The 15,289-nt window shown below is 45.0% G+C and overlaps 1 protein-coding gene across 1 annotated transcript in view; it reads right to left on the reverse strand.

The window, feature by feature from the left end:
• The window catches only part of LOC110497392 (glycine receptor subunit alpha-3), a 106,224-nt gene extending 96,202 nt beyond the window's left edge, over positions 1-10,022 (reverse strand). The window contains exon 1 of the mRNA XM_036954319.1: positions 9,589-10,022. Coding sequence (XP_036810214.1) covers positions 9,589-9,659 — 71 coding nt within the window. The 5' untranslated portion in view covers positions 9,660-10,022. The remainder of the gene's footprint in view (positions 1-9,588) is intronic.
• Between the last annotated feature and the right edge of the window lie 5,267 nt (positions 10,023-15,289).

Below are 15,289 nucleotides of genomic sequence, written 5' to 3' on the forward strand. Positions count from 1 at the left end.
GGGCTGTAACTCCCATCTAAGGGCTGTAACTCCCTCCTAAGGGCTGTAACTACCATCTAATGGCTGTAACTACCATCAAAGGGCTGTAACTCCCATCTAAGGGCTGTAACTCCCATATAAGGGCTGTAACTCCCATATAAGGGCTGTGACTACCATCTAATGGCTGTAACTCCCTCCTAAGGGCTGTAACTCCCATCTAAGGGCTGTAACTCCCATATAAGGGCTGTAACTCCCATATAAGGGCTGTGACTACCATATAAGGGCTGTAACTACCATCAAAGGGCTGTAACTACCATCAAAGGGCTGTAACTACCATCAAAGGGCTGTAACTACCATCAAAGGGCTGTAACTACCATCAAAGGGCTGTAACTACCATCAAAGGGCTGTAACTCCCATATAAGGGCTGTAACTACCATCAAAGGGCTGTAACTCCCATCTAGGGGCTGTAACTACCATCTAAGGGCTGTAACTCCCATCTAATGGCTGTAACTACCATCTAAGGGCTGTAACTCCCATATAAGGACTGTAACTACCATCAAAGGGCTGTAACTACCATCTAAGGGCTGTAACTCCCATATAAGGGCTGTAACTCCCAAATAAGGGCTGTGACTACCATCAAAGGGCTGTAACTCCCATCTAAGGGCTGTAACTCCCATATAAGGGCTGTAACTCCCATATAAGGGCTGTAACTACCATCAAAGGGCTGTAACTCCCATCTAAGGGCTGTAACTACCATCAAAGGGCTGTAACTACCATCAAAGGGCTGTAACTACCATCAAAGGGCTGTAACTACCATCAAAGGGCTGTAACTCCCATCTAAGGGCTGTAACTACCATCTAATGGCTGTAACTACCATCAAAGGGCTGTAACTCCCATATAAGGGCTGTAACTACCATCAAAGGGCTGTAACTCCCATCTAAGGGCTGTAACTACCATCTAATGGCTGTAACTACCATCAAAGGGCTGTAACTCCCATATAAGGGCTGTAACTACCATCAAAGGGCTGTAACTCCCATCTAAGGGCTGTAACTACCATATAAGGGCTGTGACTCCCATATAAGGGCTGTAACTACCATATAAGGGCTGTAACTCCCATATAAGGGCTGTAACTACCATCAAAGGGCTGTAACTACCATCAAAGGGCTGTAACTACCATCAAAGCGCTGTAACTACCATCAAAGGGCTGTAACTACCATCAAAGGGCTGTAACTCCCATCTAAGGGCTGTAACTACCATCTAAGGGCTGTAACTACCATATAAGGGCTGTGACTCCCATATAAGGGCTGTAACTACCATATAAGGGCTGTAACTCCCATATAAGGGCTGTAACTACCATCAAAGGGCTGTAACTCCCATCTAAGGGCTGTAACTACCATCAAAGGGCTGTAACTACCATCAAAGGGCTGTAACTACCATCAAAGGGTTGTAACTCCCATATAAGGGCTGTAACTCCCATCAAAGGGCTGTAACTCCCATCTAAGGGCTGTAACTCCCATCTAAGGGCTGTAACTCCCATATAAGGGCTGTAACTCCCATCAAAGGGCTGTAACTCCCATCTAAGGGCTGTAACTACCATCTAAGGGCTGTAACTCCCATCTATGGGCTGTAACTACCATCTAAGGGCTGTAACTCCCATCTAATGGCTGTAACTCCCATCAAAGGGCTGTAACTACCATCTAAGGGCTGTAACTCCCATCTAAGGGCTGTAACTCCCATCAAAGGGCTGTAACTACCATCTAAGGGCTGTAACTCCCATATAAGGGCTGTAACTCCCATCTAAGGGCTGTAACTCCCATCTAAGGGCTGTAACTACCATCTAAGGGCTGTAACTCCCATATAAGGGCTGTAACTCCCATCAAAGGGCTGTAACTCCCATCTAAGGGCTGTAACTCCCATCAAAGGGCTGTAACTCCCATATAAGGGCTGTAACTACCATCTAAGGGCTGTAACTCCCATATAAGGGCTGTAACTACCATCAAAGGGCTGTAACTCCCATCTAAGGGCTGTAACTCCCATCTAAGGGCTGTGACTACCATCTAAGGGATGTAACTACCATCTAAGGGCTGTAACTACCATCTAAGGGCTGTAACTCCCATATAAGGGCTGTAACTCCCATATAAGGGCTGTAACTCCCATATAAGGGCTGTAACTACCATCAAAGGGCTGTAACTCCCATCTAAGGGCTGTAACTCCCATCTAAGGGCTGTGACTACCATCTAAGGGATGTAACTACCATCAAAGGGCTGTAACTCCCATCAAAGGGCTGTAACTACCATCTAAGGGCTGTAACTCCCTCCTAAGGGCTGTAACTCCCATATAAGGGCTGTAACTACCATCTAATGGCTGTAACTCCCTCCTAAGGGCTGTAACTCCCATCTAAGGGCTGTAACTACCATCTAAGGGCTGTAACTCCCTCCTAAGGGCTGTAACTCCCATCTAAGGGCTGTAACTACCATCTAAGGGCTGTGACTACCATCTAAGGGCTGTAACTCCCATCTATGGGCTTCGCCTCGGGAGTTATCGTATGACAATCCCCAGGTTCTCATGCCTTATTTCTTACTGGAGACCCTGTCAGGCCTGTCCAGCACCTTGTCACAGGCCACTCACTCAATCGCCCTGATACAGAGGGTTGAGTCACTCTGTGTGTGAGTGTGTGTATGTGTTTGTGTGTGTAAGACACAACCAGGGTTGTATGAGTCAGCAAGCCAGTGTGGCCACATTCATGACAACCAATAAAGTGTAGGGGCCAGAGAGACAGCAGGCACTCACATGACCAACTCAGACACACACAATCGCACACGAGCGCACACCATTCAAAACCAATTTCCATCCTTAGTGCTCATCACTTTTCCCCAAAACATAGATTGCCTGTCACAACATCCAGCTTTTATTGTCACATCTTGTATTCTTCCACAATGGATTGATACACGCCTGTAAATACACTAGAGGAAAAAGCCTACGTCCCGAATGACACCCTATTCGCTATATGGTGAACTACTTTTGACATAGGGCTCTGATCAAAAGTTGTTCACTATAGTGAAAAGGTTGCCATTTGGGATGTAGGCTAATACACTAAGTCTGTTTTTACAGAGACAGCCCAATTCTGATATTTTTTTTCCAGCTATTGGTCTTTCGACCAATCTCTTCCGATCTTTCCACATCAGATATTTTTCAGAGCTGATCGGATTGGTCAAAAAGACCAAATTAAATCAAATCACATTTTAACACGTGCTTCATAAACAACAGGTGTAGACTAACAGTGAAATGCTTACTTACGGGCCCGTCCTAACAATGCAGAAAGAATGACTTAGAACATAATAGAACAAATAATAACACAAGGAATAAACACACAATGAGTAACGATAACTTGGCTATATATACGGGATACCAGTACCATGTTGACGGGTAGGGATACATGGTAATTGAGATAGATATGTACAATTAGGTAGGGGTAAAGTGAATAGGCAACAGGATAGATAATAAGCAGTAGCAGCAGTGTATGTGATGAGTCAAAAAAGTTAGTCTAGGTAGCTGTTAACTAGTTAACTATTTAGCAGTCTTGTGGCTTAGGGGTAGAAGCTGTTCAGGGTTCTTTTGGTTCCAGACTTGGTGCATTGGTACCACTTGCAGTGCGGTTGCAGAGAGAACAGTCTATGACTTGGGTGGCTGGAGTCTTTGACAATTTTCAGGGCCTCCTTCTGACACCGCCTGGTATAGAGGTGATGGACGCCAGGGAGCTCGGCGGGCCCCCGTGTTGAGGGTCAGCGTGGCGGAGGTGTTTGCCTACTCTCAGCACCTGGGGGCGGCCTGTCAGGAAGTCCAGGATCCAGTTGCAGGGGGAGGTGTCATTAGCTTAGTGATTGAACGGTAAGTTGTAGTCAATGAACAGCCTTCTCACATAGGTTAATTTTGTCCAGGTGGGAGAGGGCAGTGTGGAGTGCAATAGAGATTGCGTCATCTGTGGATCTTTTGAGGCGGTATGCAAATTGGAGTGGATCCAGGGTATCTGGGACGATGGCGTTAATGTGAGCCATGACCAGGCGTTTAAAGCATTTCATGGCTGCAGATGTGAGTGCTACGGGGCGATAGTCTGCTATGGTGGTCTGCTTGAAACATGCAGGTATCACAGACTGGGTCAGGGAGAGGTTGAAAATATCAGTGAAGACACTTGCTAGCTGGTCAGCGATAAGTGAAGAAAAGGCCAGAATTGTGCTGCCTGTGTAAACGTAGCCAAAGAGATTCCAGATAATTGACACCAATTCCAGAGTCCCCAAGGGTTTCTCTGGCATTTACACTTCGAATTGTACACCAAATAGGGGTCAAATGGTTAAAGGTATCTTCCAGCCAACAACACATTACTGTACAGTATTACAATTGGTCAAAGCTCTGTTAGAAGAGATCCTCCAATACATTATGTTCTTATCAGCTGGAGGATGGGAAATGTACTCTCAAACAAACATTGAGACACAGAGGAGTGGGAGGGATTGCTATATTATACTGTTTTAATTGCTAAAATCATCAGTCCTTGTTTAATGTGAGTCCTCAATCCGTGAAGATGTCAGATAAACAATAACCACCCCCACATCCTATAAAGCAGATAATACCACAGTCAGTCAGTCAGTTCATCCATCTATCCATCCATCCATCCATCCATCCATCCACATGTTCAATATCATCAACCTAGCAGATCTGATTAACAAAATAAACTTTAAAGTCACTGAAGGGAAGATCACTATAATGACCTGAATGCTGAGAATTACAGATGAGCGAGAGCGAAAGACAGAGACAGAGAGAGACAGTGAGAGAGAGAGAGAGAGAGACAGAGACAGAGACAGAGACAGGGAGATAGAGAGAGAGAGAGAGCGAGAGAGAGAGAGAGAGAGAGAGAGAGAGAGAGAGAGAGAGAGAGAGATGAGAGAGAGAGACAGAGAGAGAGAGATGAGAGAGAGAGAGAGAGGGACAGAGACAGAGAGAGAGACAGTGAGAGAGAGAGAGAGACAGAGACAGAGACAGGGAGAGAGATAGACAGAGAGAGACAGTGAGAGAGAGAGAGAGACAGATACAGAGACAGGGAGAGAGAGAGAGAGAGAGAGAGACAGAGAGAGAGAGAGAGATAGACAGAGAGAGAGAGAGAGAGAGTTCCGCACTACAGAAACCTGACTTCTCAAAACACCCCCACCACTAACAGCAGCACATCTCCCTCTCGACACAGGACCTTAACTGTCTGTGCTGAATAGTACAAGGAGAGAGATGAAGTTGAGTGACAGCAGTCAAGAAGGTGCTTCTTAGTGACCTCAGTATGTTTGGCTGAGCATGGTGTTCGTTTGCACTACCATAGCTGGGATTTGGTTTGATTTCCTGCATGGGACACTAAACATAATTACATGTTCAACTGTTAATCACTTTTGCGCAACAACGTCTGCTAAACGACCATATTATATGATATTATCAGATTACAGATTGAACTGCCTCTAGTGTGCTCTCCCTACGATGTCTGATTCCTGCATTGGACACATGTATAAATATTACTAGGTGTTGAACTGTAAATCGTTTAGGATGAATGAGCATATCATCATTACCATATATGACAGTTTAAATAGGTTTCCTCCAGCGTGCTCTCTCTGCGTGGTGTGGCCCGCCTGCGCGTGTCGCCTGCTGGTTGGCACGGTAATGCCCGGTGGGGCGTAGGAACACTCGCTGTTTACCTCGAAGATCATTTAGTAATCCCCACAGGGCAGGCACGTACAGAACGGCAGTGCACGTAAAACAGCGCATGTTAAACTAAACCCAGGGGGATGGATTGGAGGACACTATCAAACGTGTGTGTGTGTGTGTGTGTGTGTGTGTGTGTGTGTGTGTGTGTGTGTGTGTGTGTGTGTGTGTGTGTGTGTGTGTGTGTGTGTGTGTGTGTGTGTGTGTGTGTGTGTGTGTGTGTGTGTGTGTGTGTGTGTGTGTGTGTGCGTGCGTGCGTGCGTGCGTGCGTGCGTGCGTGCGTGCGTGTGTGTGTGTGTCCCAGTGAGGGCGGATAGACACACAGTAGATGCACACACCACATGGGTTCTGGTGACATTCATGTCAGATTGTCCGACAGAGGATTTGGAGATTTAGACTCTTTGTTCTATGTTAATGACTCACGAGGCTGGGCTGAAGAAGTCTAGCTGTTTGCGTTTATCAGTGATTTAGACTCTTTGTTCTAAGTTAATGACTCACTGGGCTGGGCTGAAAAAGCCTATCAGTGTTTATCAGTGTTCCCCAAACCTCTCCTCGAGAACACACAGCCATGTAGCTATACTTATTTGATGTGCTTCAGCACTGGTAGCAATTTGATTAGTTGAATAAGGTTCCAGTTGTGGAATAAATCAAATAAGTGGAACGGGCTGGGAGTAGGCTGACTCCAGGAGAAGTTTGGGAAAACCTGGTGTACATGAGTTACTCGCCAAAATATAGTGACTGCCTGCCTAAACGTCCGCAGGGGGACACGAATGAGTCCAAGCATGAAATCTATAGTGAAATATTAAAAGCTCTGCTTTCTAAAAATCCAACTCCCAAAACTCCAGTCTGCCTGTAACATCCTCTCCCTTAGACTGCCATTTTGTAAGCAGTCCAGCAACGACATGGATTAAAAAAAAACAGATCCTATAAAGAGCCCAAATGGAGGTCATTCAATTTTGAGAAGCAGGACAAAAGTTTTACAAGGCGAACTTCCAGCAGAGCAGAATGATATGTGAGATGCTTTCCAAACATCCCTTTCTTGTCGAGTTGTCAGGAATCGCGCAAAAGTACAAGAGTGTATATAGCCTCGTTGTTATTTTATTGTGTTACTTACATTTTTTTAAACTTTTGTTTATTTAGTATATATTTTCTTCAACTCTATTTTCTTCAAACTGAACTGTTGGTTAAGGGCTTGTAAGTGAGCATTTCACAGTAAGGTCCACACCTGTTGTATTTGGCGCATGTGACAAATACAATTTTATTTTATTTTATTTGAGTGCTAAAAATGGAATCGACTACTTCTCCTGGCAGTGCTGCCCGCCAGGTCACCTTTCTCTCCTCTCCCAACCCTGGTATGACAGAGAGCTTTATAGTGGAATACTGCCTCTAAAATGGTGCCTACCAGGGCTTACCCCTACCCTCTTCACCATGCCCCTTGCCACCAAGTCTAAAACCCTGTCTGATGCCGCTTCAATGGTTTCTGACCGTTTGCTCATGTTGCTCCACATTGCCATAGTACAGGACAAGGGCCTGCTCTAGAGGAAAGCTAGCACCCCTCGCGGACCACAATGCCCGGCACAGTGCAAGCTTTGCAAACAGTGGGCTAGGTACCCAAGTGAAATGTCTCCCTTGATGAAGATCTATCTGGCCAGAAAAACATAGACAGACTTTCCCAGAAATGTTTCATTTGCAAGTACATAGCTTGCCCTACACAGTGTGCAAAGAGTCCCTTTCGCCATTCAAGTGAAGTGACAAACCCACCGGGGAAAGTAAAGTGCTCCAACATGGAATGGCTGCTATGCAGGCCTATAGTAATGAAGATGAGGGAGAACAGTGTTTAAAGCCAAATGGCACCCTATTCCCTAAATAGTGCACTACTTTTGACCAGGGCCGAAAAGTAGTGTACAATGTAAGGAATAGGGTGCCATCTGAGACTCAGATCATATGTGTAATTAGAATCCCGAGGATATATAGGTCAGAAGCATATTCTTGGTTGAGGGGTCTAGGCTTTAAACACTATAAACCCTATAGAAAACTCTCCAGTCACCTTGGACTCTGAGCTGACACTAAACCAATACACATTGCAGTGTGTGCCAGTCAGGGACGTGGCAACAGGCATGGCCTGCATCCCAAATGGTAACTGATAGCCTAAATAGTGTACCACTTTTGACCGCTTACGGTGCCGTTCGGGACACAGCCATGATATCAATAATTCAATACAGGGGGATGCCAGCGGAGGACCATTACTATCACAGACACATCACACGAGAATAATGCGTTGTGCCGTTAAATAATGGAGGATGATCGACGATGCATGCACGGGGCCTTTGAATGAGAAGACTTGTGTTGGTGGCGGTGATGCACGGCTTGAGTTGGGACTAGACTTTGCAGCAATTGCATTACCTCTGTGGCGTTGTACTGTGCTTAGTTGAGAAGGACTCAGGGAAGGAATGAGAGCCGGAGAGAGTACTGAAGTGGGAAGAGAGTATTGATGTGGGCGGGCTAGAGATATCCTTAGAGAGAGAGAGTAGCTATTGAAAGGGGAGTCCAGCCCGCTTACCACGAATAGCGATGAATGGCCCCGACGGTTTGCTCTGTAGCATAGCTGCTTGTCAAGCCTGACATAATGTCAATTAACATGGCCCTATGACGTGGGTAGACTGTCAAACGTGTTACACATGAACCAAACTGACATCTGAACACTGCACTTGGCTTGAGCAAACATATGTGGATCAGACATGTGTAACCTGCTCTCTAGATGGTAAGTAGACTTGGGTATGTGCTTGAGTTGTATCAACATGAAAAAGGCTTTTGTTGTATCTATCAATGTTTCATATCATGTTTCGTGGACACACATGTATGTATCAGAGAGAGAGAGAGAGAGAGAGAGAGAGAGAGAGAGAGAGAGAGAGAGAGAGAGAGAGAGAGAGAGAGATATTAAAGCCCTAATATTTGACCAAATCCAACACACCAGCCTCTCCAGCATGTTGTATTACATAACATTGTGGCTGGCTGGGACCATAATTGCACTATAAAGATTGTTTCTATGTGAGAAAGCTTATGTTATAACTTGATCTAGAAATACCTTCACTTTCACATCCAATAGCCCTTAGTGTTTAAGCATTAATAACTGTCAATCATATAAGGTGTTACATATATATATATATATATATATATATATATATATATATATATATATATATATATATATATATATATATATATATATATATAATTCTGCTCATTCGGATTGCATGCAAATATACAATTTATTTTGATAATTCAAGCGGCTTTTTCTTTGATCTCGGCCCAGAAATTCCATGAGATTTCTCGATTACGGCACCTGTTACTGAGAGAGAGAAGAGAAATCCTTGTCAGGATCAGATCAGCACACTGAGCATAACGATCGAATTCCTGGGAAACGGGGATTTGAGAAATACGCAGGCAGTTTACAGGGTCTACATTTAATACAGACAGAAATTGAATTCACTTATCACGAATACTAAACGGCGCGTGCATCATGATCGTACCGTTTCTGACTGATTTGTTGAGCAATGGCCAAAATCCCTCGTGGAAGGATCACCACATGTATGTTTGTCGAGATAAAACATCATGAATAGATGACTCTCTTAGAGGCTTTTGTACTTGATATGATTATTATATATATGTGCCTGTAGCCCAATCCCAGAATGTGAGAGGAAAATCCACTCCGTATTGAACGCTTCCAGTGTTTTAGGGTCATTTAGCCTATTTGCGAACCACTCAAATCATTGGCGCCCTCAAAGCACCTAACATTAATCAAACAGTTCGGGAACTTCAACAATCAGTGTGAGTAAATCAGGCCGCGTAATGTTGGCTGCTGCCGAACTCCCTTACCTTAGCAACACAGCTATTTCCCACGCGAAGAATCCCCATACAGCTACAAAGTGCAGCCTTTTCCGCGTCATCTCAAGATTTGAGTTGCATATACATGTACCCGGGAACGCCTCAACTGCCTCTGTTCGCCACTTAGGGTAAGACTCTTGACTTTCAGCACCGTGGACAGTGCTCCAACTGATGTCGACACAATCCAACACGCGGCAGGCTCGTGGCGCACGGTGAACGCAAACGCATAACAGTTTCGGAATCCCACATAATACTAATCTACTTTACTACTCATAACTGGACAGGTTTTTACCGACCTAGCAACGACACCAACAAGAGAGCATAGTATATTCTGAAATACGACTCTAAAGTAGGAATACCAGTAATTTGGGGTAGCGCTCGGAGGCTGAACAGATTCTTGACACATTCACAACATCTCAGCGGTCTTGAAGAGCGGGGGCATAGAGAGCCCGCCCCAGACGCGCGCGGCACCGGTGACTGACAGCGCATTATTCCACTCGCTCCTATAAATGTTCCAGCAGAGCCACGCTAAAGCTTCAATTAGACAGGCACCGATGTGGAACGTAATTACTGCATGAGCATCCCCCATCTCTCTCTCTCTCTCTCTCTCTCTCGCTCTGTTTCATTGACATATTACAGCACGAATTTGTTGTCATTTATTAGATGTTACTTGTCGAGTTGCTGTCCAGATCAGCCTCATGTGTAAGCTATAGCAGCCATAGCTTACACATTTGTTTAACATTTTTATTTAACCTTTATTTAACCAGGTAGGCTAGTTGAGAACAAGTTCTCATTTGCAACTGCGACCTGGCCAAGATAAAGCATAGCAATTCGACACATACAACAACACAGAGTTACACATGGAATACAATACAATACAGTAGAACAAAAGAAAACAAAAAGTCTATATACAGTGAGTGCAAATGAGGTAAGATAAGGGAGTTAAGGCAATAAATAGGCCATGGTGTCTAAGTAATTACAATATAGCAATAAACACTGGAATGGTAGATGTGCAGAAGATGAATGTGCAAGTAGAGATACTGGGGTGCAAAGGAGCAGGTGGCAATGTAATTACAATATAGCAATTAAACACTGGAATGGTAGATGTGCAGAAGATGAATGTGCAAGTAGAGATACTGGGGTGCAAAGGAGCAAGATAAATAAATAAATTCTGTATGGGGATGAGGTAGGTAGATAGATGGGCTGTTTACAGATGGGCTATGTACAGGTGCAGTGATCTGTGAGCTGCTCTGACAGCTGGTGCTTAAAGCTAGTGAGGGAGATATGAGTCTCCAGCTTCAGAGATTTTTGCAGTTCGTTCCAGTCATTGGCAGCAGAGAACTGGAAGGAAAGACGACCAAAGGAGGAATTGGCTTTGGGGGTGACCAGTGAGATATACCTGCTGGAGCGCGTGCCACAAGTGGGTGCTGCTATGGTGACCAGAGAGCTGAGATAAGGTGGGGCTTTACCTAGCAGAGACTTGTAGATAACCTGTAGCCAGTGGGTTTGGCAACGCGTATGAAGCGAGGGCCAACCAACGAGAGCGTAAAGGTCGCAATGGTGGGTAGTGTATGGGGCTTTGGTGACAAAATGGATGGCACTGTGATAGACTGCATCCAGTTTGTTGAGTAGAGTGTTGGAGGCTATTTTATAGATGACATCACCAAAGTCGAGGATCGGTAGGATCGTCGGTTTTACAAGGGTATGTTGGCAGCATGAGTGAAGGATGCTTTGTTGCGATATACGAAGCCAATTCTAGATTTGATTTTGGATTGGAGATGCTTAATGTGAGTCTGGAAGGAGAGTTTACAGTCTAACCAGACACCTAGGTATTTGTAGTTGTCCACGTATTCTAAGTCAGAGCCGTCCAGAGTAATGATGCTGGACAGGCGAGCAGCTGCGGGCAGTGATCAGTTGAAAAGCATGCATTTAGTTTCCCCTGCGTTTAAGAGCAGTTGGAAGCCACGGAAGGAGAGTTGTATGGCATTGACGCTCGTCTGGAGATTAGTTAACACAGTGTCCAAAAAGGGACCAGAAGAATACAGAATGGTGTCGTCTGCGTAGAGGTGTACCAGAGAATCACCAGCAGCAAGAGCAACATCATTGATGTATACAGAGAAGAGAGTCGGCCCGATGATTGAACCCTGTGGCACCCCCATAGAGACAGCCAGAGGTCCGGACAACAGGCCCTCCGATTTGACACACAGGACTCTATCAGAGAAGTAGTTGGTAAACCTGGCGAGGCAATCATTTGAGAAACCAAGGCTGTCGAGTCTGCCAATAAGAATGTGGAGATTGACAGAGTCGAAAGCCTTGGCCAGGTCGATGAATACGGCTGCACAGTAATGTCTCTTATCGATGGCAGTTATGATGTCGTTTAGGACCTTGAGCGTGGCTAAGGTGCACCCATGACCAGCTCTGAAACCAGATTGCATAGCGGAGAAGGTACGGTGGGATTCGAAATGGTCGGTAATCTGTTTGTTATCTTGGCTTTCGAAGACCTTAGAGAAAGGGTAGGATAGATATAGGTCTGTAGCAGTTTGGGTCTAGAGTGTCACCCCCTTTGAAGAGGGGGATGACCGCGGCAGCTTTCCAATCTTTGGGAATCTCAGACTATACGAAAGAGAGGTTGAACAGGCTGGTAATAGGAGTTGCAACAATTTCGGCAGATCATTTTTAGAAAAAGGGTCCAGATTGTCAAGCCCGGGTGATTTGTAGGGGTCCAAATTTTGCAGCTCTTTCAGAACATCAGCTATATGGATTTGGGTAAAATAGAAATGGTGAGGGCTTTAGTGGGTTGCTGGGGAGGGTGCCGGGCAGTTGACCAGGGTAGGGGTAGCCAGGTGGAAAGCATGGCCAGCCGTAGAGAAATGCTTATTGAAATTCTCAATTATAGTGGATTTATCTGTGTTGACAGTGTTTCCTAGCCTCAGAGCAGTGGGCAGCTGGGAGGAGGTGCTCTTATTCTCCATGTCCCAGAACTTTTTTGAGTTAGAAAAGTTTCATATCACGGGGGCTATTCGATGCTAATGCAGAACGCCACAGGATGTTTTTGTGCTGGTCAAGGGCAGACAGGTCTGGAGTGAACCAAGGACTATATCTATTCCTAGTTCAATTTTTTTTTGAATGGGGCATGCTTATTTAAGATGGTGAGGAAGGCACTTTTAAAGAATAGCCAGGCATCATCTACTGACGGGATGAGGTCAATGTCATTCCAGGATACCCCGGCCAGGTCGATTAGAAAGGCCTGCTCGCAGAAGTGTTTTAAGGACCGTTTGACAGTGACGAGTGGAGGCCGTTTGACCGCTGACCCATTACGGATGCAGGCAATGAGGCAGTTATCGCTGAGATCTTGATTGAAAACAGCAGAGGTGTATTTGGAGGGTGAGTTAGTTAGGATGACATCTATGAGGGTGCCCGTGTTTATTTGGAGTTGTACCTGGTAGGTTCATTGCTAATTTGTGTGAGATTGAGGGCATCAAGCTTGGATTGTAGGATGGCCGGGGTGTTAAGCATGTCCCAGTTTAGGTCACCTAGTAGCACGAGCTCAGAAGATAGATGGGGGGCAATCAATTCACATATGGTATCGAGGGCACAGCTGGGGGCAGAGGGAGGTCTATAGCAAGCGGCAACAGTGAGAGACTTGTTTCTGGAAAGGTGCATTTTTAGAAGTAGAAGCTCAAATTGTTTGGGTACAGACTTGGATAGTAATACCGAACTCTGCAGGCTATCTTTGCAGTAGATTGCAACACTGCCCCCTTTGGCAGTTCTATCTTGACGGAAAATGTTATAGTTAGCGATGGAGATTTCAAGGTTTTTGGTGGTTTTCCTAAGCCAGGATTCAGACACAGCTAAGACATCCGGGTTGGCAGAGTGTGCCAAAGCAGTGAGTAAAACACATTTAGGGAGGAGGCTTCTAATGTTAACATGCATGAAACCAAGGCTTTTACAGTTACAGAAGTCAACAAATAAGAGCACCTGGGGAGTAGGAGTGGTGCTAGGCACTGCAGGTCCTGGATTAACCTCTACCTCACCAGAGGAACAGAGGAGAAGTAGGATAAGGGTACGGCTAAAGGCTATAAGAACTGGCCGTCTAGCACGTTCGGAACAGAGAGTAAAGGGAGCAGGTTTCTGGGCACGATAACATAGATTCAAGGCATAGTGTACAGACACAGGTATGGTAGGATGTGAGTACATTGGAGGTAAACCTAGGCATTGAGTAATGAAGAGAGAGATATAGTCTCTAGAGACGTTTAAACTAGGTGATGTCATCGCATATGTAGGAGGTGGAACAACATGGTTGGTTAAGGCATATTGAGCAGGGCTAGAGGCTCTACAGTGAAATAAGACAGGAATCACTAACCAGGACAGTAATGGACGAGGCATATTGATATTAGAGAGAGGCATGTGTAGCCCAGTGAACATATGGGTCCAGTGAGTGGTTGGGCTGTCTGGGGAAACACGTGACTATTTACTATTTTACACAGAATATTAAAAAACAACAAGATTGAATGTTATTCATGATTGATTTCAAGTATCATTATCCACTACTATGACTATGAGCAAAAGCAGTCCGGAAAGCTTAATAAATAAATAAATAGTCCATTCATGGATTTTAGAACATGGACAATTAGGACAGAGTTACTGCCAGGGAATGTGACCTTTCAACCAAAGCTTACCTTCATATGAGTAATATGTCCGTTCATGTATACAATATTGAGAACATCCGTATGCATATGATATTATGGGTAAGGACAAGTCGGATCTGCACGCACACACACGGGATGACGAGTAAGATCGTGAGTAAAAAAGGGGGTGTATGATGCCAGGCTGATGGGGACTGGCAGTGTGGTGCCATGGGCAGGGTGTCCAGCACAGCTGGGTGGAGGTGGTTGCATCTGTGTGTGCTGTACTATAGACACACACACATTCACAACCAAATGTCCTGTGCCATGTTTTTGTCAAACCGATCTGGATTCAGATGATAAGCAGGCATAGGGCAGCAGGCATGCACTCCTAGTTTAGCCTGCCAAACAGAGCACTCATGCAGTCAGACTATTTGGCCTGTCCCTGTCAGTTTGACAGGCTTTACTGATGCTATCAGAAATCCAGTCTCTACACATGTGAAAATTGCTGTTGAACTCGGTCGAACCCTGATGTCCATAGAATGGTCTGTAATGATTTATTGATGTTGCCAAGGTGATGGGGGGGGGTGGTGTTGAAGTGTAGTGTGGTCTAGTGCTGGTTCCTCAACAGCTGTGATGACTACACCACAGGCCAGGACAGGTCTGTAATGCCTTTGGGCTGCTAGTGATAGCTTGCTGAAGGTGTGAGGAGCACAGCCCTCTCCAATGTCACTGTGATGATGGTGTGAGAGGGAGGTGTGTGTATTTAAGAGAGAAAGAGAAAGGAGGATTGTCCTGTTAAATTATACGCTGTCAAAATATTCTCAAAACACTATGATTGTGTAATGAAAGCATGAAAGGTAGTGTACCTAGCCTGAGATCTGGTGTTTGGAGGGTGTTTGAATATAAACCTAATGCAAGTGTTATGATACACAGCAAGTGGTATAAAACAGTTGAAGTACTCTGAAACACTCAAAGTGTTTCTTAAATCTGAATATTGGTGTTTTTAAGAGAATGTCATGAAAATGCTTTTTGGGGTTTCAGTGCATGTAAAAGGCAGCATCAAA

This window comes from Oncorhynchus mykiss, chromosome 19 (assembly GCF_013265735.2).
Source record: "Oncorhynchus mykiss isolate Arlee chromosome 19, USDA_OmykA_1.1, whole genome shotgun sequence".
NCBI classification, from domain to species: domain Eukaryota; kingdom Metazoa; phylum Chordata; class Actinopteri; order Salmoniformes; family Salmonidae; genus Oncorhynchus; species Oncorhynchus mykiss.